The sequence below is a fragment of the Aegilops tauschii genome, chromosome 5 (genome assembly GCF_002575655.3).
Source record: "Aegilops tauschii subsp. strangulata cultivar AL8/78 chromosome 5, Aet v6.0, whole genome shotgun sequence".
NCBI classification, from domain to species: domain Eukaryota; kingdom Viridiplantae; phylum Streptophyta; class Magnoliopsida; order Poales; family Poaceae; genus Aegilops; species Aegilops tauschii.
In genome coordinates this window covers 339,191,678-339,210,131 of record NC_053039.3, presented here as the reverse complement: position 1 = coordinate 339,210,131, position 18,454 = coordinate 339,191,678, and the positions used below count along the sequence as shown (strand labels likewise).

General features: G+C 49.9%; 1 protein-coding gene and 1 pseudogene across 1 annotated transcript; both read right to left on the bottom strand.

Moving 5' to 3' along the window:
- Window positions 1-535: 535 nt before the first annotated feature.
- LOC109740040 (serine/threonine-protein kinase RIPK) lies at window positions 536-2,934 on the bottom strand. Its single transcript, XM_020299083.4, has 4 exons — window positions 2,406-2,934; window positions 2,192-2,327; window positions 1,713-1,849; window positions 536-1,532 (listed from the first exon to the last, which is right to left on the bottom strand). Exons 1-4 carry the CDS (start codon window positions 2,802-2,804, stop codon window positions 855-857), a joined length of 1,350 nt encoding a protein of 449 aa, XP_020154672.1. The 5' UTR covers window positions 2,805-2,934; the 3' UTR covers window positions 536-854.
- Window positions 2,935-13,587: 10,653 nt separating this feature from the next.
- Window positions 13,588-16,421, bottom strand: LOC109740041 (serine/threonine-protein kinase RIPK-like; annotated as a pseudogene).
- Between the last annotated feature and the right edge of the window lie 2,033 nt (window positions 16,422-18,454).

Below are 18,454 nucleotides of genomic sequence, written 5' to 3'. Positions count from 1 at the left end.
TTAGTGCATTGGTTTTATGGGATTTAGCACGACGACTTCCCGACTGTCTACTACAACAAGGTTTGCCCGGCTCCAGCGAGGGAGGGGCGATTACAGCTGGGCGGCTTCGGCTCGCTTCAGTGCTTGTAGCCGTCGCTAGATGGTCTACGAATCTGAATGTAATTTTTATTATTTCTAGTGTTCGTCGTACTAACATGATTGAAGATGAATGGATCAGAAGTTTATCCTTTAAAAAAAAGCCTATGCGATGAGCGACGGTTATCTGGGACACTACAGGATGCATGCATGATTTCTTTCCTCCGGCGACCTTCGTCCGGGACTTACTAGTGCGTTACTTCGCGATCAGGCCATCTTAACCCAATAATTATGGCTCATGATCTCAATAAATTCATGTTCTTTAATTTAACATGACATTTCATTTATGTTGTCACTTATCTTCTTTCCAACCTCACGGACGGTCGTTTCAGTACTCACACAATCACAAAGCATTTAAATATGGTCAATCATAATACATCTCTCTCTCAGCATAATACGAGAATCTGTGTTCTTTTTCTGTGTGAAGTTTGCCGAGACATGCATGGTACTCGTCTCACTTTTAACTAGGCACAACATCTTGAACAATCCTTGCGAAAATTAAAACCGGACCTTTTCACACTATTTTGCATCCTATATTTATCTAACCCCCGTTGTCACTATCAACAAGAAAGATGGGCGTGAGGCCCTGAGACCTTTCCGAAACTGTAAAGAAGAAAAGAAACACAACCCACAAATCTGAAACAAACTAATGTGACATTGTATCACATCTCTATACTCTGTGCATACTATATTGTCCTACTTACTTCCCTACCTTAGTCCTATGCCCCTTTCTCCTGGTGGTAGCTCGACGACCTTTGTTGCCGCCACTGCGCACCAGTGTACCCGGTAGTGAACCCATCGCGGCCGCGGAGCACAATGCCGGCATGGATTGCTGAGTCGGGGTACCTCTGTCGGTGCCTGTCTTGATGGTTCTGGTGCTTCTCCTCGACCTTCACCTTCATGTCCACTACCTTGTCCTCCTCGACAATGACCGTGAACACAAATGGGCCCACATGAAAGAAGTCTTCCATGCTGAGGACGGGCTCGAGGGCCTTGACCACCTCCCTCATGGTGGGCCTAGACTTTGGGTTCTGGCTGAGACACTTGTATGTCACCAGTGATGCCGCTTCGGCGCCTTTGCATGAGTATTGACACTCAAGCGATGGGTCCATGACTTTGTACAATCTGTCAGAGCACTTGAGATATGGTCTAGCCCAAGCCACCAGGTTCTGCTCCCTCGGCCGTCGTGCACGGTCCACAGACCGTAGCCCGGAGATGAGCTCCAAGAGCACTACACCAAAGCTATATACATCGCTCTTGGTAGTCAAGTGGCCCGTCATGATGTATTCTGGAGCCGCATAACCATGCGTCCCCATGACACGTGTTGTCACGTGTGTCTCGTCGCCCTGGGGCCCATCCTGGGCCAAGCCAAAGTCGGACAACTTGGTGTTGTAATCCTGAAATAGCAAGTGTAGGAACTTTGTCAAAGAAAATAGCACGAAGTGACGTACAAAGATGTACAAGGTGAAGGTTTGGGTACTAACAAATGAGGTAAAAAAATAAGTTCACAAATGAAAGAGACGTTTTCAAAACTGCTTCTTTTCTTTGCAGAAAGTCTGAAGTTACGGGTGGCTTACCGAGTCGAGCAAGATGTTGGAGGCCTTGAAGTCGCGGTAGATCACCGGCGGGTCTGCGTCGTGGAGAAAGGCAAGGCCCTTGGCCGCACCAACAGCGATCTTTATCCTTGTCATCCAGGGGAGAGAGCCATTTATGCCTGAAAGGAAATAGGATGTTTTAGGTCAGTCTCCTCCTCCACGTTGACCAAGAGTTGTAACTTTCAAACACTAGGAAGTTGGTAGGAAAAATAATTCTTTAACCCAAATATCCAAATATCTACAGTTCCTCTGCATTAAAAAGAGCAAGTCTTGTTCTTTTGGAAGGCAGAGTGTAGCTCAGCTATCCTCTTGACTTACAGAAAATAAACTTCAGGAGACAAAGAACAGCTCATCGCTGATGAACCAGATGGCACTCGTACGTGGTGCCCAGATTTCCAAATGAACCACCAAACGCTACTAAACAATGATCAATCGACAGCAGAAAGCAGTGAAGAACTCACTCTTGAAGAGGTGCTTCTCCAGGCTCTCGCCGCTCATGAACTCGTAGACCAGCATCCGGTGCTCGTCCTCGTAGCAGTACCCGATCAGTTTCACCAGGTTCTTGTGCCTCAGTTGCCCAAGAAAGAAAACCTCTGCCTACAAGAATAACCCACATAATAAGCTAGCTGTTCAGCGATCGTGCTCGTGCATTGTCAAACTCTGTTTGGCACTCACCAGCCACTCCTTGTGGCCCTGCGTGCCGCAGTCCAGGTCGAGGTACTTGACGGCGACCGGCTGCGCGTCCAGCCCGGGGCGGAGCTTGTCGTCGACGGCGCCCTTGTAGACCGGGCCGAAGCCGCCGCAGCCGAGGTAGTTGGCGCGCGAGAAGCTCCCAGTCGCCGCGCGGAGCTCGGCGTAGGTGAAGGCGTGCAGATTGGAGCCGGACAGCGTGATGGACAGATCCTCCGGCGAAAGCGTCCCTGACGAGCTCAAGCTCTTGAAGGACATCCTCGACGACGACCTCGGGCAGCCATTCCCCCTCCGCCCGATCCGCCGCTTGCAATGATCGTCGTCGTCAGCCACTCTGGCGCCGCCGACGCAGCACGAGAACGGGTTCCAAGATTTCGCGGCCATGGCAAGAAATGATAGGTTTTGTATGTATCAATATCGGAGGATCAAGAAAGTTTCCCGCTTCCCTGAGCTGAGAGAGAAGGTCAAGACTCAAGAGAAGGCGGAGATCGGCTTGGGTGGATGCAGGAGTGGCTGGCTAGCTGGGCCTTTATATAAGTGTGGGGGTGGCTGGCACACCCACACGGATGGGCTCGTTGTCCGCGCCTCGACCCTGCCGTAGGACAGACAAACCAGAGGATGATGTGATGGCTGGCGAAACAGGGCAAGGGAATGGTGGTGGTTGGTGGCGCACCCCTCCCTCCAACCAGAATTTCTACCGGCGAGACGGACGACGTAGGCTGCTTATGTTTCATGGAGTTGACTCAAACTTTGTGGGAACGAACATGGGTGGATGCAAGTGACGAGAATGTCACACCACGGTTTCATATACCAGATCAGCCGCGGGTTCGTTTTTATGGTGAAAAGTTGTCCGGGGTGGACCATCATCGGACGTAGGCTAGGACGATTAAACTGACCCCTACGCTCCACAGGTTCATTAGGTTTAGTAGACGTGGTTTTTGGCTACTGTGGCCGTGGGTTTCATCGGTTGTGCTACAGGTGCCTTTAGCCTTTGCAGTTAATCCATCCATTTCAGGAAAATCCATTCACCTTCGGTGATTCTAGTTTGGATGTGATCTTGTGCAAAGCCTTTTTGGTGGAAAGTGGAATGGAATGATCCAAGGACTGGAAGTTTCCAAACTCACAGACGAAGCAGGAGAAGTAAATCTTAAAGAAAACAGGTGATTGCCGGGTCAAAATTATTTGTTACCGTGTTTTACCGAGTAAACATTATATTAATCCAAAGCAAAAATAGAATTTTGCTTACTTTTTTTACAGTCTATTTCGCTTACTACTTTTGTATGCAGTTTTACCGAGTAAACATTATATTTGTGTTTTTTTTTGTTGATAACGGGTGTTTTTATTATCTTAAAAGATAGCATCAAGCAGATACAAAATATTATAAGTAACACCCGGCTTCTACATAACTAGGATACGGATATAAATGTGTAGATCGGCACAAAAATGATTTTCGTAACTTTTACATGCAAGAACGAAAGATTTAGTCGTTTCTGGAATAAACAACCATCTTAAGCATTGCGCGATTCCCCTAGATTAAACCACAAAAACGTTGCTTTGTGTGATAATAATAGTACTTTCTTTGCTCCATAGTAGTTGCCGCTGTAGACTTTATGATTAATCATCGCATGCGATGCAGTGCAAGTTGTGCTGGTGAGGATTAGGGTAGAATTGACCTTTTATTTTTATTTTTTATATATATACACGGGGTAGGATAAGTAAGGTGTTATACAGCGGATCAGTGAGGGAAACCAGGAATATCAGTTTGCCGGATAATGCCATGCAGTGCAAACAAGGAAAATGTTACCATCAGAATAGTTTTACAAGTAATCTCAATCGTTCTGATCTCCGGTCACTGAGTGCGTCTTTGCAACAGGCAGTTGTTACAGGGTAGTAGACGAACTAGTCTTGCCGCCTAGTCTTAGCTCACCCTTGCCATCATCAAACTATCAAGTGGCCCAACTGCTAGAACCTAACTAGGTAGTACAACATTTAGTTGTGTAATTAGCTAGCCGCCTTGAAGCTAGCTAGTTTCCTGACTAATCCTTGTTGCAAGCTAGGCAAGGAATTCGATTCCTACAGATATGGGAGTAGTTCCTTATCCGTGGGCTGCCAAAAGCGTTACTACTGCTAGTGCCAACGTTGTTATTATTGTATGCAGTTGTATAAGCTGATGCTCTGGTTGCTTCATGCATGGGTCATCATTGTATGCTTGTCCGAGTAGGTTATAGAAACTGAAATACTGTTGTCCGTTTGTTCCACAACCACATGACACCGATCGCATGTAGCTGTGTGCCCGTACTATATCTGAACCACCCTACGCACAAAATCTTCCACCGATTATACTAGGACTGGGACGTACTGTAGGAGGCTAGCGAATATCTTGTCCATTGCTAGAAAGAAAGAGAGACAAACCGAATCATCCCCATGCCCACTCGCCCTATCTATCCGTGTAAACAAACCTCAACAAGTCCACGTGTAGGTGCTCTTGCTATCTTGTCTCCTGCGAGTTGAATTCAAATATTTCCAAGATCTTGCACCTGCGTTTCATACTGAAACAGCGTAGCTCACACGTTTGCGAATGTGATCTTAATTCTTGCCCCATATGACTATTTTTTAATATTAATTGCTCAATCCAGGAAACTTCTTCCTAGAAAATGGCAGGAAAAGGAACAGAAGCCACGCAAGAAGATCTTTTCGTGCGCAGACGATGAAAGAAACGTTCCAATGCGCTGTTCAATGCCTACGTCGCCCAGCGATGTCACGTGCTCGATAATTTCAACGTAAATGATTTATAATTAATTTGGTTTGGGGCTGAGGTTAACCCTCTTGGTCTGGTTCTGGATTGTTCTTCCCTGCCTCAAAATTTTCTATTAGATTCTTCTTTTACTTCTGGGCTTGTCAAAGAGTGGTGGCGTTACGGCAATGGCGACCTGCGGTTCGGAGGGTGAAAGCTCTTGCGCTTTCCACTTGCGGTCACGGTAAAAACTCGATTACCATGTCTGGTCACACGTCCAGAGATACGGTTGGTTTCGTCAAGGAGTGCCCGGCGTTGCACCGGGACGGTGGCGCTTACATATGCGGCCTTTTTTTTTCTCTCCATGATGATAATGGATGGATGCACCGGCCAAACCAACAAGGCAACACTCATTGGTCATTAGTTCATTATCATGTAGGAGTAGTAACCCCCCCCCCCCCCCCCCCCCCCGCGGGCGACCCGGGCGCCCAACCCTAGCAGCCGCCCCCGCCCCCATCCACCTCCCCTCCCGCCGCCGGGCAAAGCCCGCGCGGTGCCGGCGGCGGCGGGACCTTCCCTTGCCTCCCCTGTAGCGGGGCCGCAGGGGGCTTCTTCTCCAGTCGACGGCGGTGCTCAGCGGCTGGCGCGTCGGGCGGGGCGCGCTGGCAGATGGCGGTGTGCGGCGGCGTTGCTGCTGGCCGGGGCTGACGCGTCGCGGTGGCGCGCGTGGGCTGGCGGCAGCCCGGCGCTCTCTTCGTGGCGGGGTTGGCCGGCCAGATCTGTGCTGGCCGGAGGTGGGGAGCGGCAGTTGGAGCTCGGCAGGAGGCCCTGCGGTGCGGCGGGCCAGACAGGAATCTGCAGCAAGGTGTTGGCGCGGTTGGGTGGCTGCGGCGCCGTCAGGAAGCAGCACGGTGAATCCGCGGCCAAGTGGTGAAGACGGCGATGTGAGGCTCGGCCAAGATGGAGTCTTGGCAAGCAGCGAGCGGCCGGCTACCTCTGTGCGGTGTGATGAGCGGCGGTGGTCTCCCGGTGGTGCAGCTCGGTCTCGTGGAGATGCGGGTCCAGCCGTCGCAAGGCTGTCCCTTGGAGTGGGCGATGGCTGTTGTTGGCGTTTTGGGCCTTGCCGGAGGTGTGGATGGCTACGGTTCCTTGTCCAGGCGAGGTGTTGATGGGGTGGCCGGTGTGCTCCTTGCCGTGTGTCCGGTCGTCTGTTCTCGGCTGGGCGGCTACGTTTGGTGAAGTGTTGCGGTGGCGGCGGTGTGAAGCTTCTGGGACGGTGTTGCCAAACTCTAGGTGGTGTGGTGAGGTGCGACGAGCGGATGAAAATCTTGCACGACTTCCGTCGGCCGGCGGCGATGGCACCCGTGGATGTCATTCCCCTCCTTGGAGGCGTCGTCGAGGCGTGTTCGGCATGTCCCTCGCTTGCTTGGAGTTGTGGTGGTCTCCAGGCGAAAGCCTTGATTCGGTTGGATCGGCACAATGGCGGCGTCCTCGACGTCGTTCCTCTGTTGAGAGCATTGTGTTTGGAGACATGGTCGGCTCCTAGTCGCTCTCCTCCGGTGTTCGCCATGGTCCTCCTTGATCCTCTGCGGCGCTATGTATGCCCGTCACCGATGTGTTCAAGACAACATCTTCCTCGAACCGGATCGAGTCCTGCTACCCACTTGCCACTTATCCTAGGCGATAAGAGTGGATGGTGCGTCGACAAGTGAAGTGATGCGGAAATTGGTGTTCTTCGGAGATGTTCGTTTTCGATCGAGACGCGGTGTTGTGTGTCGATGAGGATAGGCTCTTTGCTTTGTAGCTTGTTTTATGGTGTTGGCCATCTTTGGATTGGCTTGGGTGTGGTGTTTGTGCTATGCTCGTTGTTCGCGACGAGTGTAGTTTTTTGTAACTCAAATTCTACCTTATGGTACGCTTTTTGTAACTCAAATTCTACCTTCTATAAAGGTATGGTACGCCTAGGTGTACTCTAAAATAAATACTTCCTCTGTCTCAAAATGTAAGAACGTTTTTAACACTACCCTAGCGTTAAAAATGTTTTTATATTATGGGACGGAGGGAGTAGTTCATTACCATACTCGACCCCAGGGAACACTGACAGCGACCTTTCCAAAGTCCAAAGGAACCTTGTATATATCCAGGATCTAGCCAGGCCATCCAAAATCCAATAAACAAACCTTTGGAAAAGATGCAGTGAATAATAATACTATTGTGCACTAGCGCATGCCAGCAAGGGATCCATTCATTCGACTGTTGCAAAAGAAGAAGAAGGCGATGGATTGGACCGGACGACGCTTTCTATCCGGCCAGGGCCAGCACCCGGATGCAAGCCAAGCGACCACCCAGGGCGCGAGCCGGTCGGTCGGTCGGCCGGGCCGACGGCGTCGTCGTCGCATGCGGCGGAGTGGTAGCTAGGCGACACCTCTGGCTCAGGTCAACTGCGATCCCTATCCGGCTTTTTACGCGCGCTCCTGCTGGGCCTAGGTGAGGCGGGGGTGGCACGGGAGGAGGCGTACGCGCGTACACGGTCGGCGGTTCGCCCGTCGCTGGCATGCAGACACGTGCTTCACCGTGGGGCTCCCCGGCGTGCCGGGAAAGCTGCCGGTGGCCGGACGTGCGCGAGATCCCGACGCGTTTGGGTGCCATGGCTGGATCCGATTATGTTTCCAGGTGGCCTCGCGCCGTGTCCGCGATCCTGGGCCCAGAGCTCCCATCACAGGCCGCGGCCGATCTTTTCCACGCCGTCTGAAGGAAGGAAACGCCCGCAAAGCTTGCGGTGTACGAGCAATGCTGATTAGAATTTACCAAGGGGACGGCGTCGTGTCGTTGTCGGGGCACGAGGACGCGACCGATTCTCAACGTGCACGAGGAAGCTGCCGAAAAGAGTGGATTTCGTGCGTGTGCTGTGGAGTGTGTGCTCCAGACTCTGGTGCGCACGAAACTGCGACGTGTGGGTGGTGGAGCACGACGACGATGTAACCTGATCGAACACTAGCAGAGAGCCGGTCGAGCAGCCGCATACCCCTCCCCTCCCCTCTGGCGCCGCCGCGGGCCACCGGGAGATGGTAGATACCCCAGACAACCGTGCCGCTGCTGCAAGGATGGACTTTACTACATTCTGGGGTGGATCTTTTCCGCACCTGCTGATCTCCTTTTGATTTTCCGAGGAGAAGGGCACACGCACACCCCGTACTTTTGTCAATCCACGCTCTTGTCTCCACCTGCATCCAGCAAATATCTCGTCTCTCCTGACAAGTGTCCAGCAACAACCGTAATTTCTAAATTGAGGGTTGCTTGTTTGCGCCGTCCATCAAGTCGTGCTCGTTCATACCACTACACTAGCTAGCTAGCTAGAGACGTTCTTGCAGATAATTACCACCTCTCACTTCTCCAGCACGGTGCTGTCTTAAACTTATCCGAGCGCAAAATGCCCAACGCTTCTCTCATTTTCAGGTCGAATCCTGCGTTACGTACGTGCCAAATGTCGTTGTGGCGTCGGAGCTGCATGCAGGAAAATATCTTCGGGACAAACGGGCGCCGAAATATCTTCCGGTGCGTGAAATTAGCTCTTTCAGGCGAGCCGGGAATTATAAAAGGAGGAGGTCTGTGTTGAGTGAGTTCTTGGAGATAAGCCAGCCAAATCATGCAAAACGACGGCACCGTCGGTTCATCGCTGTGAAAAGAAGCCGAGGATGGGAGAATTTGCGTAAGAAATACGTGAAATGTTTACACCATGCACACGCTCGCAGCGTATTTGTCCTTTTTGAGAAAAGCGAGATGATATTTATGGCCTATCTGCGTGACCAGAAACATCTTCGTCTTCAACAATATCCTGCAAAGTCTCTGTACATGTCGTGCCAAATTCAAGGAAGAATCCTATTAGTACCAAGCTGAACAACATCCAGACAAGTAAATACAGCTCCTTCACAGATGGGTGAACTTCTTGCGTTAGCACTTGAGTACTACTACATTGTTTTAATTTCTTTCTTTCTTTGGTTGTCTTCTTGGGCTAGCTCAGCCCCTGTAATAAAACTATTTGAAATCTTATACTCCCTTGGATTCATATTACTTGAACGGAATAAGAAGAAATTCTCACTGTTTTTTTTTGCGGGGTAAAGGGAGATTTCTATTACTCAAGAAGGCAAATCCGCCAGAACTAAGTTTACAATGCCACACATACCCGAACCCAGCCGTACTGCAGTACCGGGGGGGGGGGGGGGGGGGGGGGGGTACTCCTACCGGCTACCGGAAGCAGCAAGAGCGTGGCTAACTTTATTTTGCGAGCGACTAGTAGACTTGATAGAAATCTCCCTAGTCTCAGCATCCTTCATCCTCTTAATCTCCTCAACTAGCACGCGGTTCCTCGAGCAATCCCTTGCCGAAGCGTTCAACATGTTCACAACCTCGACGCTATCCATCTCAATGAGAATGGGCAGATCCGTGCGGTGCAGGGCTAGCTCGAGCCCCTCCCTACCCGCCGCCAACTCAGCTTCTAGGCCATTAACACATGAGCGGTTTTCCCTACAGGCAGTGAAGATGATGTCCCCTTGGTCTGTTCGCAAGACCATGCCCCCCTCCAGCAGCTCCCGTAGCCGGTACATAGCTGCCATTGACGTTCAATTTTGTCCATCCAGCCGGGGGTAGCGTCCACCGCAGCTCCACCTTCTGTTGTACACGCTCTTGTGGCGCCAGAAGACCAACCTGAACAACCATCTTTCCTTTCTCCATGTTAACTTGGGGCCACTGATGAATGCACAATAAGGAATTGATGTAGCCTTGCAGAAATCTGCGTGATGCTTCCGTTGGAGGTGGGGGCTTGCCATGAGTTATTTCATTCCGCATATGCCACACACGCCACATGACCATGAGGACTATCATACGTGTAGTGTCAGGTAGAGGCTCCAGTAGTGAGAATAACCATTCTGGACCTGTATGTATGATATTCTCCACCTTGGGAACGGGCCGGTCCTGCGCCATAGCATGCCACAACTCTTTCTCCAGGGGGCACCTACACATTGCATGGAAGCAATCCTCTCGTTCCTCACCACAAAGAGGACACACGTCAGAAAGCTCGAGGTGACGAGAGAATTTATTTGTCCAGGTAGCGAGTGAGTTGGAAACCAGCCTCCATGCGAAGACGCGTACCATTGGGGGAGCAGGGCACCCCCATATGGTCTTCCAGATAGCGCGACGACCATCCGGTGCCCTGCTCGTTGCAGTCGCCAGTGGACGCTCGCGCTCGTCCATGGCGAGCCGATATGCGGAGCCAACGGTGAAGCTACCATTCTTCTGCGGAGCCCATGCAATGACGTCGTCGGTGATGCGAGGCGACATGCGAATGTTGGTGATGGTCGCAACGTCTACTGGAAAGAAATACAGTTGTAGCACATCCATACGCCAGGCGCCGGACACGTCCAGGAGCTCCGAGACCCGGCGAAGACGGCAAGTCTCCTGTTGCGTGATCGGTTGGGCCATCGGTACCATTGGGAGCCAACGGTCGCGCCAAATGCGTATGTTCCGGCCATCTCCGACTCGCCAGACAATCCCCTTTTTGAGGAGCTCAAGGCCATACTGGATGGCCTGCCATGTAGGGGATGCGTTACCAGAGAAAACAGTGTCCGCCAGTTGACCGTCCGGATAATATCAGGCTTTGAGGACCTGCGCACATAAGCTGTTAGGATTAGATAGAATTCGCCACGTCTGCCGTGTTAGGAGGGCTTGGTTAAAGAGACGGAAGTCTTTGAAACCCAAACCGCCCTTCATTTTATGAGCCAGAATATTCGGCCAAGCCGTGCAATGCGTTTTCCTCTTGCCCTCAGATGAACCCCACCAGAAGTTTCGTACCATCCTGTTGAGATCACACTGACATCGGAAGTTTAAAAGCCCCCATAATATATGTTGGTATTGCCTGTGCTACAGCTTTGATCATAGTCTCCTTTCAGCAAGTGACAACGTGTCTCCCCAAACAATGATCCGCTTCAGAAGCCTCGACTGCAAATTCTGAAATTTTCCCTTAGACATACGTCCGTCCGGAGTAGGCAGACTCAAATATTTTTCCTCAAAAGTAACAAGGTTAATTTGTAGCACTGAACGAACGTTCTCCTGATTGTTTTCTGTGCAAGACGTGCCAAATAGTGCACTGCACTTGGCCCGGTTAATGAACTGACCCGTTGCCTTCTCATACGTATTTAATAACTCATGCACCTTTCTAGCTTGTTCCTCCTCTGCTTTGAAAACAAAAGAGTGTCATCTGCAAACAGTAAATGTGAGACACCTGCGGGAAGCGCTATTATTTTTCTTGTTGTGTCTACTGTCTTGTACGCTCACAAGCTGGCCAAATATATTGCCTCTTACCGTTTGAAATGAGCGGTTAGCTATCTCAAAATCAAGAAAACAAAATAAAAATACATTGCCTCTTTCTTTTATATATATAGAGGGAGTACGTAGTTGACGACGACATATATGGCTAATCATACCTCAAACCTCTGTAATCATTCCGGATTCTCCTCGTACGTACTGCTGCATGGTATCAATACAAAACGAGACGATTGGTTAACAAGTGGATCAAGGCACAATATTCTTGTCGCCCGCTCGCCTCTGGTAGTTAGTCTCGGCCGTCAGTTGTCAATGCCGTATAAGTACACACAAGCCTTGTTTAGTACCTTGGACTATATACTTGTGGATAGGCCTTTCCCGCCGGCTCCCCTGACGTGGATGCATGCACATTGTTGACCTTGACCCGTGCCGCCGTCTACTCTTCTCTCCTCTCCTCTCTCGTCTCTTGAGATGAGATATTTAGCGTTCGGGCGTTCTGGTCGTCGAGTGCTCAGTGATGTCCCTGCGTTTCTCTAATTCCGCACGTTTAATTAGCTGGCACGTACCACCCACGGCTGCGGCTGCGAGCGCGCGACATGTAGGCAGGCAGGCAGATGAGCCATCAGGACGTACGACCGGGCCGCGTGATGCACGCATATATCATGCTCCCAATCCCATCTCATAGGCTATTATTACGCGATGGCTTTACTTGGAGATGCATGCATGCATGGTTTCTTTCTAATCTACACCGGTGAGGGAGACCTCGGACGTACACGTACGTGCATTAATTGCTTCGCTCGCCAGCACCCTGCTGCTGTTTCTTTGAAGAAACTGCACCCACCCTGTTGTTGTTGATAATGATGATGGTCTCTGGCCGATCCATCGTCCGAAGCTCGTCTTGCAGAGGCAGAGCACGCCCATGACCATGATTCATCGGTCCACATCTTCACAATGTGGCTTAGGTCAGGACGCGACTTTTTTGTTTGTTTGTTATTTAAGCTTGATCGCATGTACGTACGGGCTGCTGGGTGACCGGGTGTCATCTCTCTTATCTTAAACTAATGTCAGACAGACGAGCACATGACGATGGTACGTTGATTACTGATTAGCAACATGTCGCCGCCAATCTATTATAAGCTGCCAACAGCTAGCAGCAGGTGGACTGACGAGCGGCCGGACCGAAACGCCGCTGTTTGCCACACGCGCCGCTGGTCGTGGCTTTGCTGGGGCGCTCCTGCCCGGGTGCAGTGACACCATGCTGATTTTACTCCAGAGTCAGCATATGGGAGGACAGATCATGGAAGGCTGTCACCATTTGGGTCCCAGAAAGGTCACCACCGGCGCATCGTCGGAGTGCACAACCGATGACTTGCCCCGTTCAACACAGACCATCATCGACCCCCCGCCTCGGCTTAGCTTCACAGAAGCGGAGGAGCCTCCATTCCCTTCCGGCCGAAGCACCCCCTTTGCCGCTCCGATGATCAGCGCAACCGGACATAGAGAAAATACGCGGAAAGAATATACCTTTAGGGCTCCTCATAGTTCGATGTGCGGGCTGCCGGACATGAGGAAGACAAAAGGATCCGCCGCGGCCGACCGTAGACTAGTGTAGTGTATCCGTTTCATGGGAACGGAGCTCCGCCCTGCCGGACATGCACATAGTTTTACCTTTTTAGTTAAAATAAATGTAGTAATTGTTTTCTTCCGGTTTGTAGGAAATGCGTTGGGTTTGCATGAATTATATCCGGATTGTTGAAAAATGTTTGAAATGTATGCGGACAGCATTGAATGGCCGGCTCCAGCATCCATGTCCGTGGACTGGTTCCCGCTATCCGCGAACGAATGCCGGAGCAAATTTGCGGGTCAGCATTAGAGATTGCCTTACCGACTGTCGCCTCAGTGCTCACACAATTACAAAGCATTTGAATATGGTCAATCGTAAGACATCTCTCTTGGCATAAGATGAGAATTTGCTTTCTTTTTACCTTTGCAAGATTTTGCCGAGGTGTGCATGCATGACAATTTTTTTCCAGTACTCGTCTCACTTGGAACAATGGACAACTATTGGATCAAAATTCTAGAAGTGTAAATGAAAGAAAATTTGAGCATCCTTTTTAACTAGGCCAATTCACAACATTTTGAATAATCCTTGCGAAAATGAAAACCGGACTTTTGTCACACTGTTTTGCATCCCTATTTTATCTATACCCTTGTTGTCACTATCAACAGAAAGACGGGCTTAAGTCCGAGAGAACTTTCCAAAAACTATAAAGAATAAAAGAAACACAATCCACAAATCTGAAACAAACTGATGTGACATTGTATCACATCTCTATACTCTGTGCATACCATATTGTCCTACTCACTTAGCTACCTTAGTCCTATGCCCCTCTCTCCTGGTGGTAGCTCGACGACCTTTGTTGCCGTCGTTGTGCTACCTTAGTCCTATGCCCCTCTCTCCTGGTGGTAGCTCGACGACCTTTGTTGCCGCCGTTGTGCACCAGTGTACCCAGTAATGACCCCATCGTGGCCGCGGAGCACAATGCCGGCATGGATTGCTGAGTCGGGGTACTTCTGCCGGTGCCTGTCTTGATGGTTCTGGCGATGGTGTTGGTGCTTCTCCTCGACCTCCACCTTCATGTCCACTACCTTGTCCTCCTCCACAATGATTGTGAACACAAATGGGCCCACAGGAAAGAAGTCTTCCATGCCGAGGACGGGCTCGAGGGCCTTGACCACCTCCCTCATGGTGGGCCTAGACTTTGGGTTTTGGCTGAGACACTTGTATGCCACCAGTGCTGCCACCTCGGCGCCTTTGCATGAGTATTGACACTCGAGAGCTGGGTCCATGACTTTGTACAATCTGTCAGAACGCTTGAGGTATGGTCTAGCCCAAGCCACCAGGTTCTGCTCCCTCGGCCGCCGTGCGCGGTTCACTGACCGTAGCCCGGAGAGGAGCTCCAAGAGCACTACACCAAAGCTATATACATCACTCTTGGCGGTCAAGAGGCCCCCGTCTTGATGTATTCTGGAGCCGCATAACCATGCGTTCCCATGACACGTGTTGTCACGTGTGTCTCGTCGCCCTGGGGCCCATCCTGGGCCAGCCCAAAGTCGGACAACTTGGTGTTGTAATCCTGAAATAGCAAGCATTGGAATTTTGTAAGGGAAATATCACCAAGTGACGTACAATGGCATATCTGGTGAATATTTTCTCCAACTAGGTATGATGTATAAAATATGTGTACAATTGCACTGCAATTTATGAATTACTAAGTTGTGGGTGTTACTGTGAGCTTGATTTATGTGGTGAAGCCAGGTCATATAAGCTTTCTCAAGTTTGTCATGCATCCATTCATGGCATCTTGGATGGTTCAACTAGTCAAAAGTTAAAGGTTCAAAATCTAGATTCGACATCATATTATTTTTTGCTTGTGAGCCAGTTTTGTAGTATTTCCAGTGTATAAGAGGTGTGAAGCTTTTTCGACCCCATTTGTTAGTAACCACCACTAGAGTTCCCAAATGAAAGAGACATTTTCAAAGCTGCTTCTTTTCTATGCAGAAAGACTGAAGTTACGGGTGGCTTACCGAGTCGAGCAAGATGTTGGAGGCCTTGAAGTCACGGTATATCACCGGCGGGTCTGCGTCGTGGAGAAAGGCAAGGCCCTTGGCCGCGCCAACAGCGATCTTCATCCTTGTCATCCACGGGAGAGAGCCACTTATGCCTAAAAGCGAATATGATGTTTTAGGTCAGTCTCCTCCTCCACGTCGACCAAGAGTAGTAACTTTCAAGCACTCTAATTCCAGGAGTACAAAAATATCCAAATATCTACAGTTCCTCTGTTTTAAAAAAGAGCAAGTGTTGTTCTTTTGGAAGGCAGAGAGCAGCTCAGCTATCTTCTTGACTTGGAGAAAAGAAACTTGAGGGGACAAAGAAGAACAGCAGTGGAGAACTCACTCTTGAAGAGGTGCTTCTCCAGGCTCTCGCCGCTCATGAACTCGTAGACCAGCATCCGGTGCTCGTCCTCGTAGCAGTAGCCGATCAGTTTCACCAGGTTCTTGTGCCTCAGTTGCCCAAGGAAGAAAACCTCTGCCTACAAGAACAACCCGTATAATATAAGTCAGCCAGGCTTGGAAATTGATCTGGCCGGCGCGTGCATTGTCAAACTCTGTTTGGCACTCACCAGCCACTCCTTGTGGCCCTGCGTGCCGCAGTCCAGGTCGAGGTACTTGACGGCGACCGGCTGCGCGGCCAGCCCGGGGCGAAGCTTGTCGTCGACGGCGCCCTTATAGACCGGGCCGAAGCCACCGCAGCCGAGGTAGTTGGCGCGCGAGAAGCTCCCGGTCGCCTTGCGGAGCTCGGCGTAGGTGAAGGCGTACAGGTTGGAGCCGGACAGCGTGATGGACAGGTCCTCCGGCGACAGCGTCCCCGACGAGGTCAGGCTCTTGAACGACATCCTCGACGACGACCTCGGGCAGCCTTTCACGCTCCGCCTGATCCGCCTCTTGCAGTCGTCGTCGTCATCCGCCACTCTGGCGCCGCCGACGCAGCACGAGAATGGGTTCCAAGATTTCGCGGCCATGGCAAGAACTGATAGGTTTTGTATATGTCAATATCGAAGGACCATGAAAGTTGCCGCCTCCCGGGAACTCTGGGGTGAGGGAGAAGGTGAGCTCGGCTTGGCTGGATGCTAAGCTGGAGCGGCTAGCCGGGCCTTTATATAAGTGTGGAGTGCGGGTGGCTGCCACACGGATGGGCTCGTTGCCCGCGCCTCGACACTCTGCCGTAGGACAAAACAGCCGATGATGTGATGGCTGGCGAAACAGGGCAAGGGAATGGTGGTGGTTGGTGGCGCGAGCGGCGTTTCTACCGGCGAGACAGAGGAACGACGTAGGTTGCCCCTCCCTCCAAAAAGTAAGTGAAACAGCCGATGATGTTCGATTGAGTTGACTCAAACCTACGTTGTGGGAACGAACATGGGTGGATGCAAGTGACGGGAATGTCACACCGCGGTTTCGTATACCAGATCAGATCAGCCGCGGGTTCGTTTTTATGGTGAAAAGTTGTCCGGGGATGGACCATCGGACGTAGGCTAGGATGATTAAACTGACTATTCAACCATCCTAGGTTAATTTTGTTTTGTAGACGTGGTTTTCTGCTACTGTGGCCGTGGGTTTCATCGGTTGTTCTACAGCGCAAAAAAGGTGATTGCCCGGTCAAAATTATTTGTTACCCCGTTTTACCTAGTAAACATTATAGGGAGTACCTAGAACTCATCTAGATGAGACGTAATTTGGTCTCATTCACCTGGAAAACAAGAACGGATACAACCCACGTCAGCATACACGCATCTTATAGCATCACATCCAGTGGCTATAAAAGATGAATGAGACCAAATTAAATCTCATCTAAATGAGTTCTAGCAAAACTGAACATTATATTAGTCCAAAGCAAAAAAAAAAACTTCACTTACTTTAATACATTGCCGCTTTGTAGTAAAGCTAGGGGGCCATGGCCCCTGCAGGCCTCAACTAAGCTCCGCCGTTGGTTTTTACTATCTTAAAATATTATGAGTCACACCCAGCCTTTGCATAATTAGGATACATATATAATTGTGTAGACCGACACAAAAATGAATTTCGTAACTTTTATACACAATAAGGAAAATAATAGCGTTTCGGGAATAAACAACCATCTTAAGCATTGCACGAATCCGCTATAGTAAATTACAAATGTTGCTTTGTGTGATAATAATAATATTTCCTTTGATCCATACTACTTGTTGCTGTAGACTTCATGATTAATCATCGCATGCGATGCGGTGCAAGTTGTGCTAGTGATGATTAGGGTAGAATGTCCTTTTATTTTTATTCTTTTATGTATAAGCAGGTTAGGATAAGTAAGGTGGTATACAACGGATCGGTGAGGGAAACTAAGAATATCTGTTTGCCAGATAATGCCATGCAAGGTGGTATACAACGGATCAGTGAGGGAAACCAAGAATATCTGTTTGTCGGATAATGCCATGCAGTGCAAACAAGGGAAATGTTACCATCAAAGTAGTTTTACAAGTAATCTCAATCGTTCTGATCTCAGGTCACTGAGTGCGTCTTTGCTACAGGCAGTTGTTACAGGTAGTAGACGAACTAGTCTTGCCGCCCAGTCTTAGCTCACCCTTGCCATCATCAAACTATCAAGTGGCCCAACTGGTAGAACCTAACTAGGTAGTACTACAACTTTTAGAGGTGCAATTAGCTAGCCGGCTTGAAGCTAGCTAGTTTTCTGCTTAATCCTAGTTGCAAGCTAGGCCAAGGAATTCGATTCCTAAAGATATAGGAGGAGTGCTATATTTTAGTTCCTTCTCCGTGGGCTCGAGCCAAAAGCTTTATGGGTGTCCTATATACTTTTGTGTGTAGCAGTTGTATGACCTGATGCATTGGCTGCTTCATGGATCATCATTGTGTTCTTGTCCGATGAAATTGTTAATAATAAACTTGACAACTGTTATCCATTCGTTCCACAAGACACCACGCGCATGTAGCTGCATGCCCGTACCATATCCGAACCACTCTACGCACAAAATCTTCCACCAATTATAGGAGGAGGCTAGCGAACATCTTGTCCATTGCTACAAAGATAGAGCGAATCAAGAGGCCACACGCCCTATCTTGTAAACAAACCTCAACAAGTCCACGTGTAGACATGTAGGTGCTCTGGGCACTGGCTGTGTCCTGTCGCTCTGCGAGTTGAATTCAAATATTTCCAAGATCTTGCACCGGCATTTCGCATAGAAACAGCGTAGCTCGCACGTTTGCGAATGTGATCTTAATTCATGCTCCAGAGGACTGTTTTTTATATTAACTCGTCAATCCAGGAAACTTCTTCCTAGAAAATGGCAGGAAAAGGAAGAGGAGCCACGCAAGGAGGTCTTTTTCGTGCGCAGGTGATGAAAGAAACGTTCCAATGCGCTGTTCAATGCAT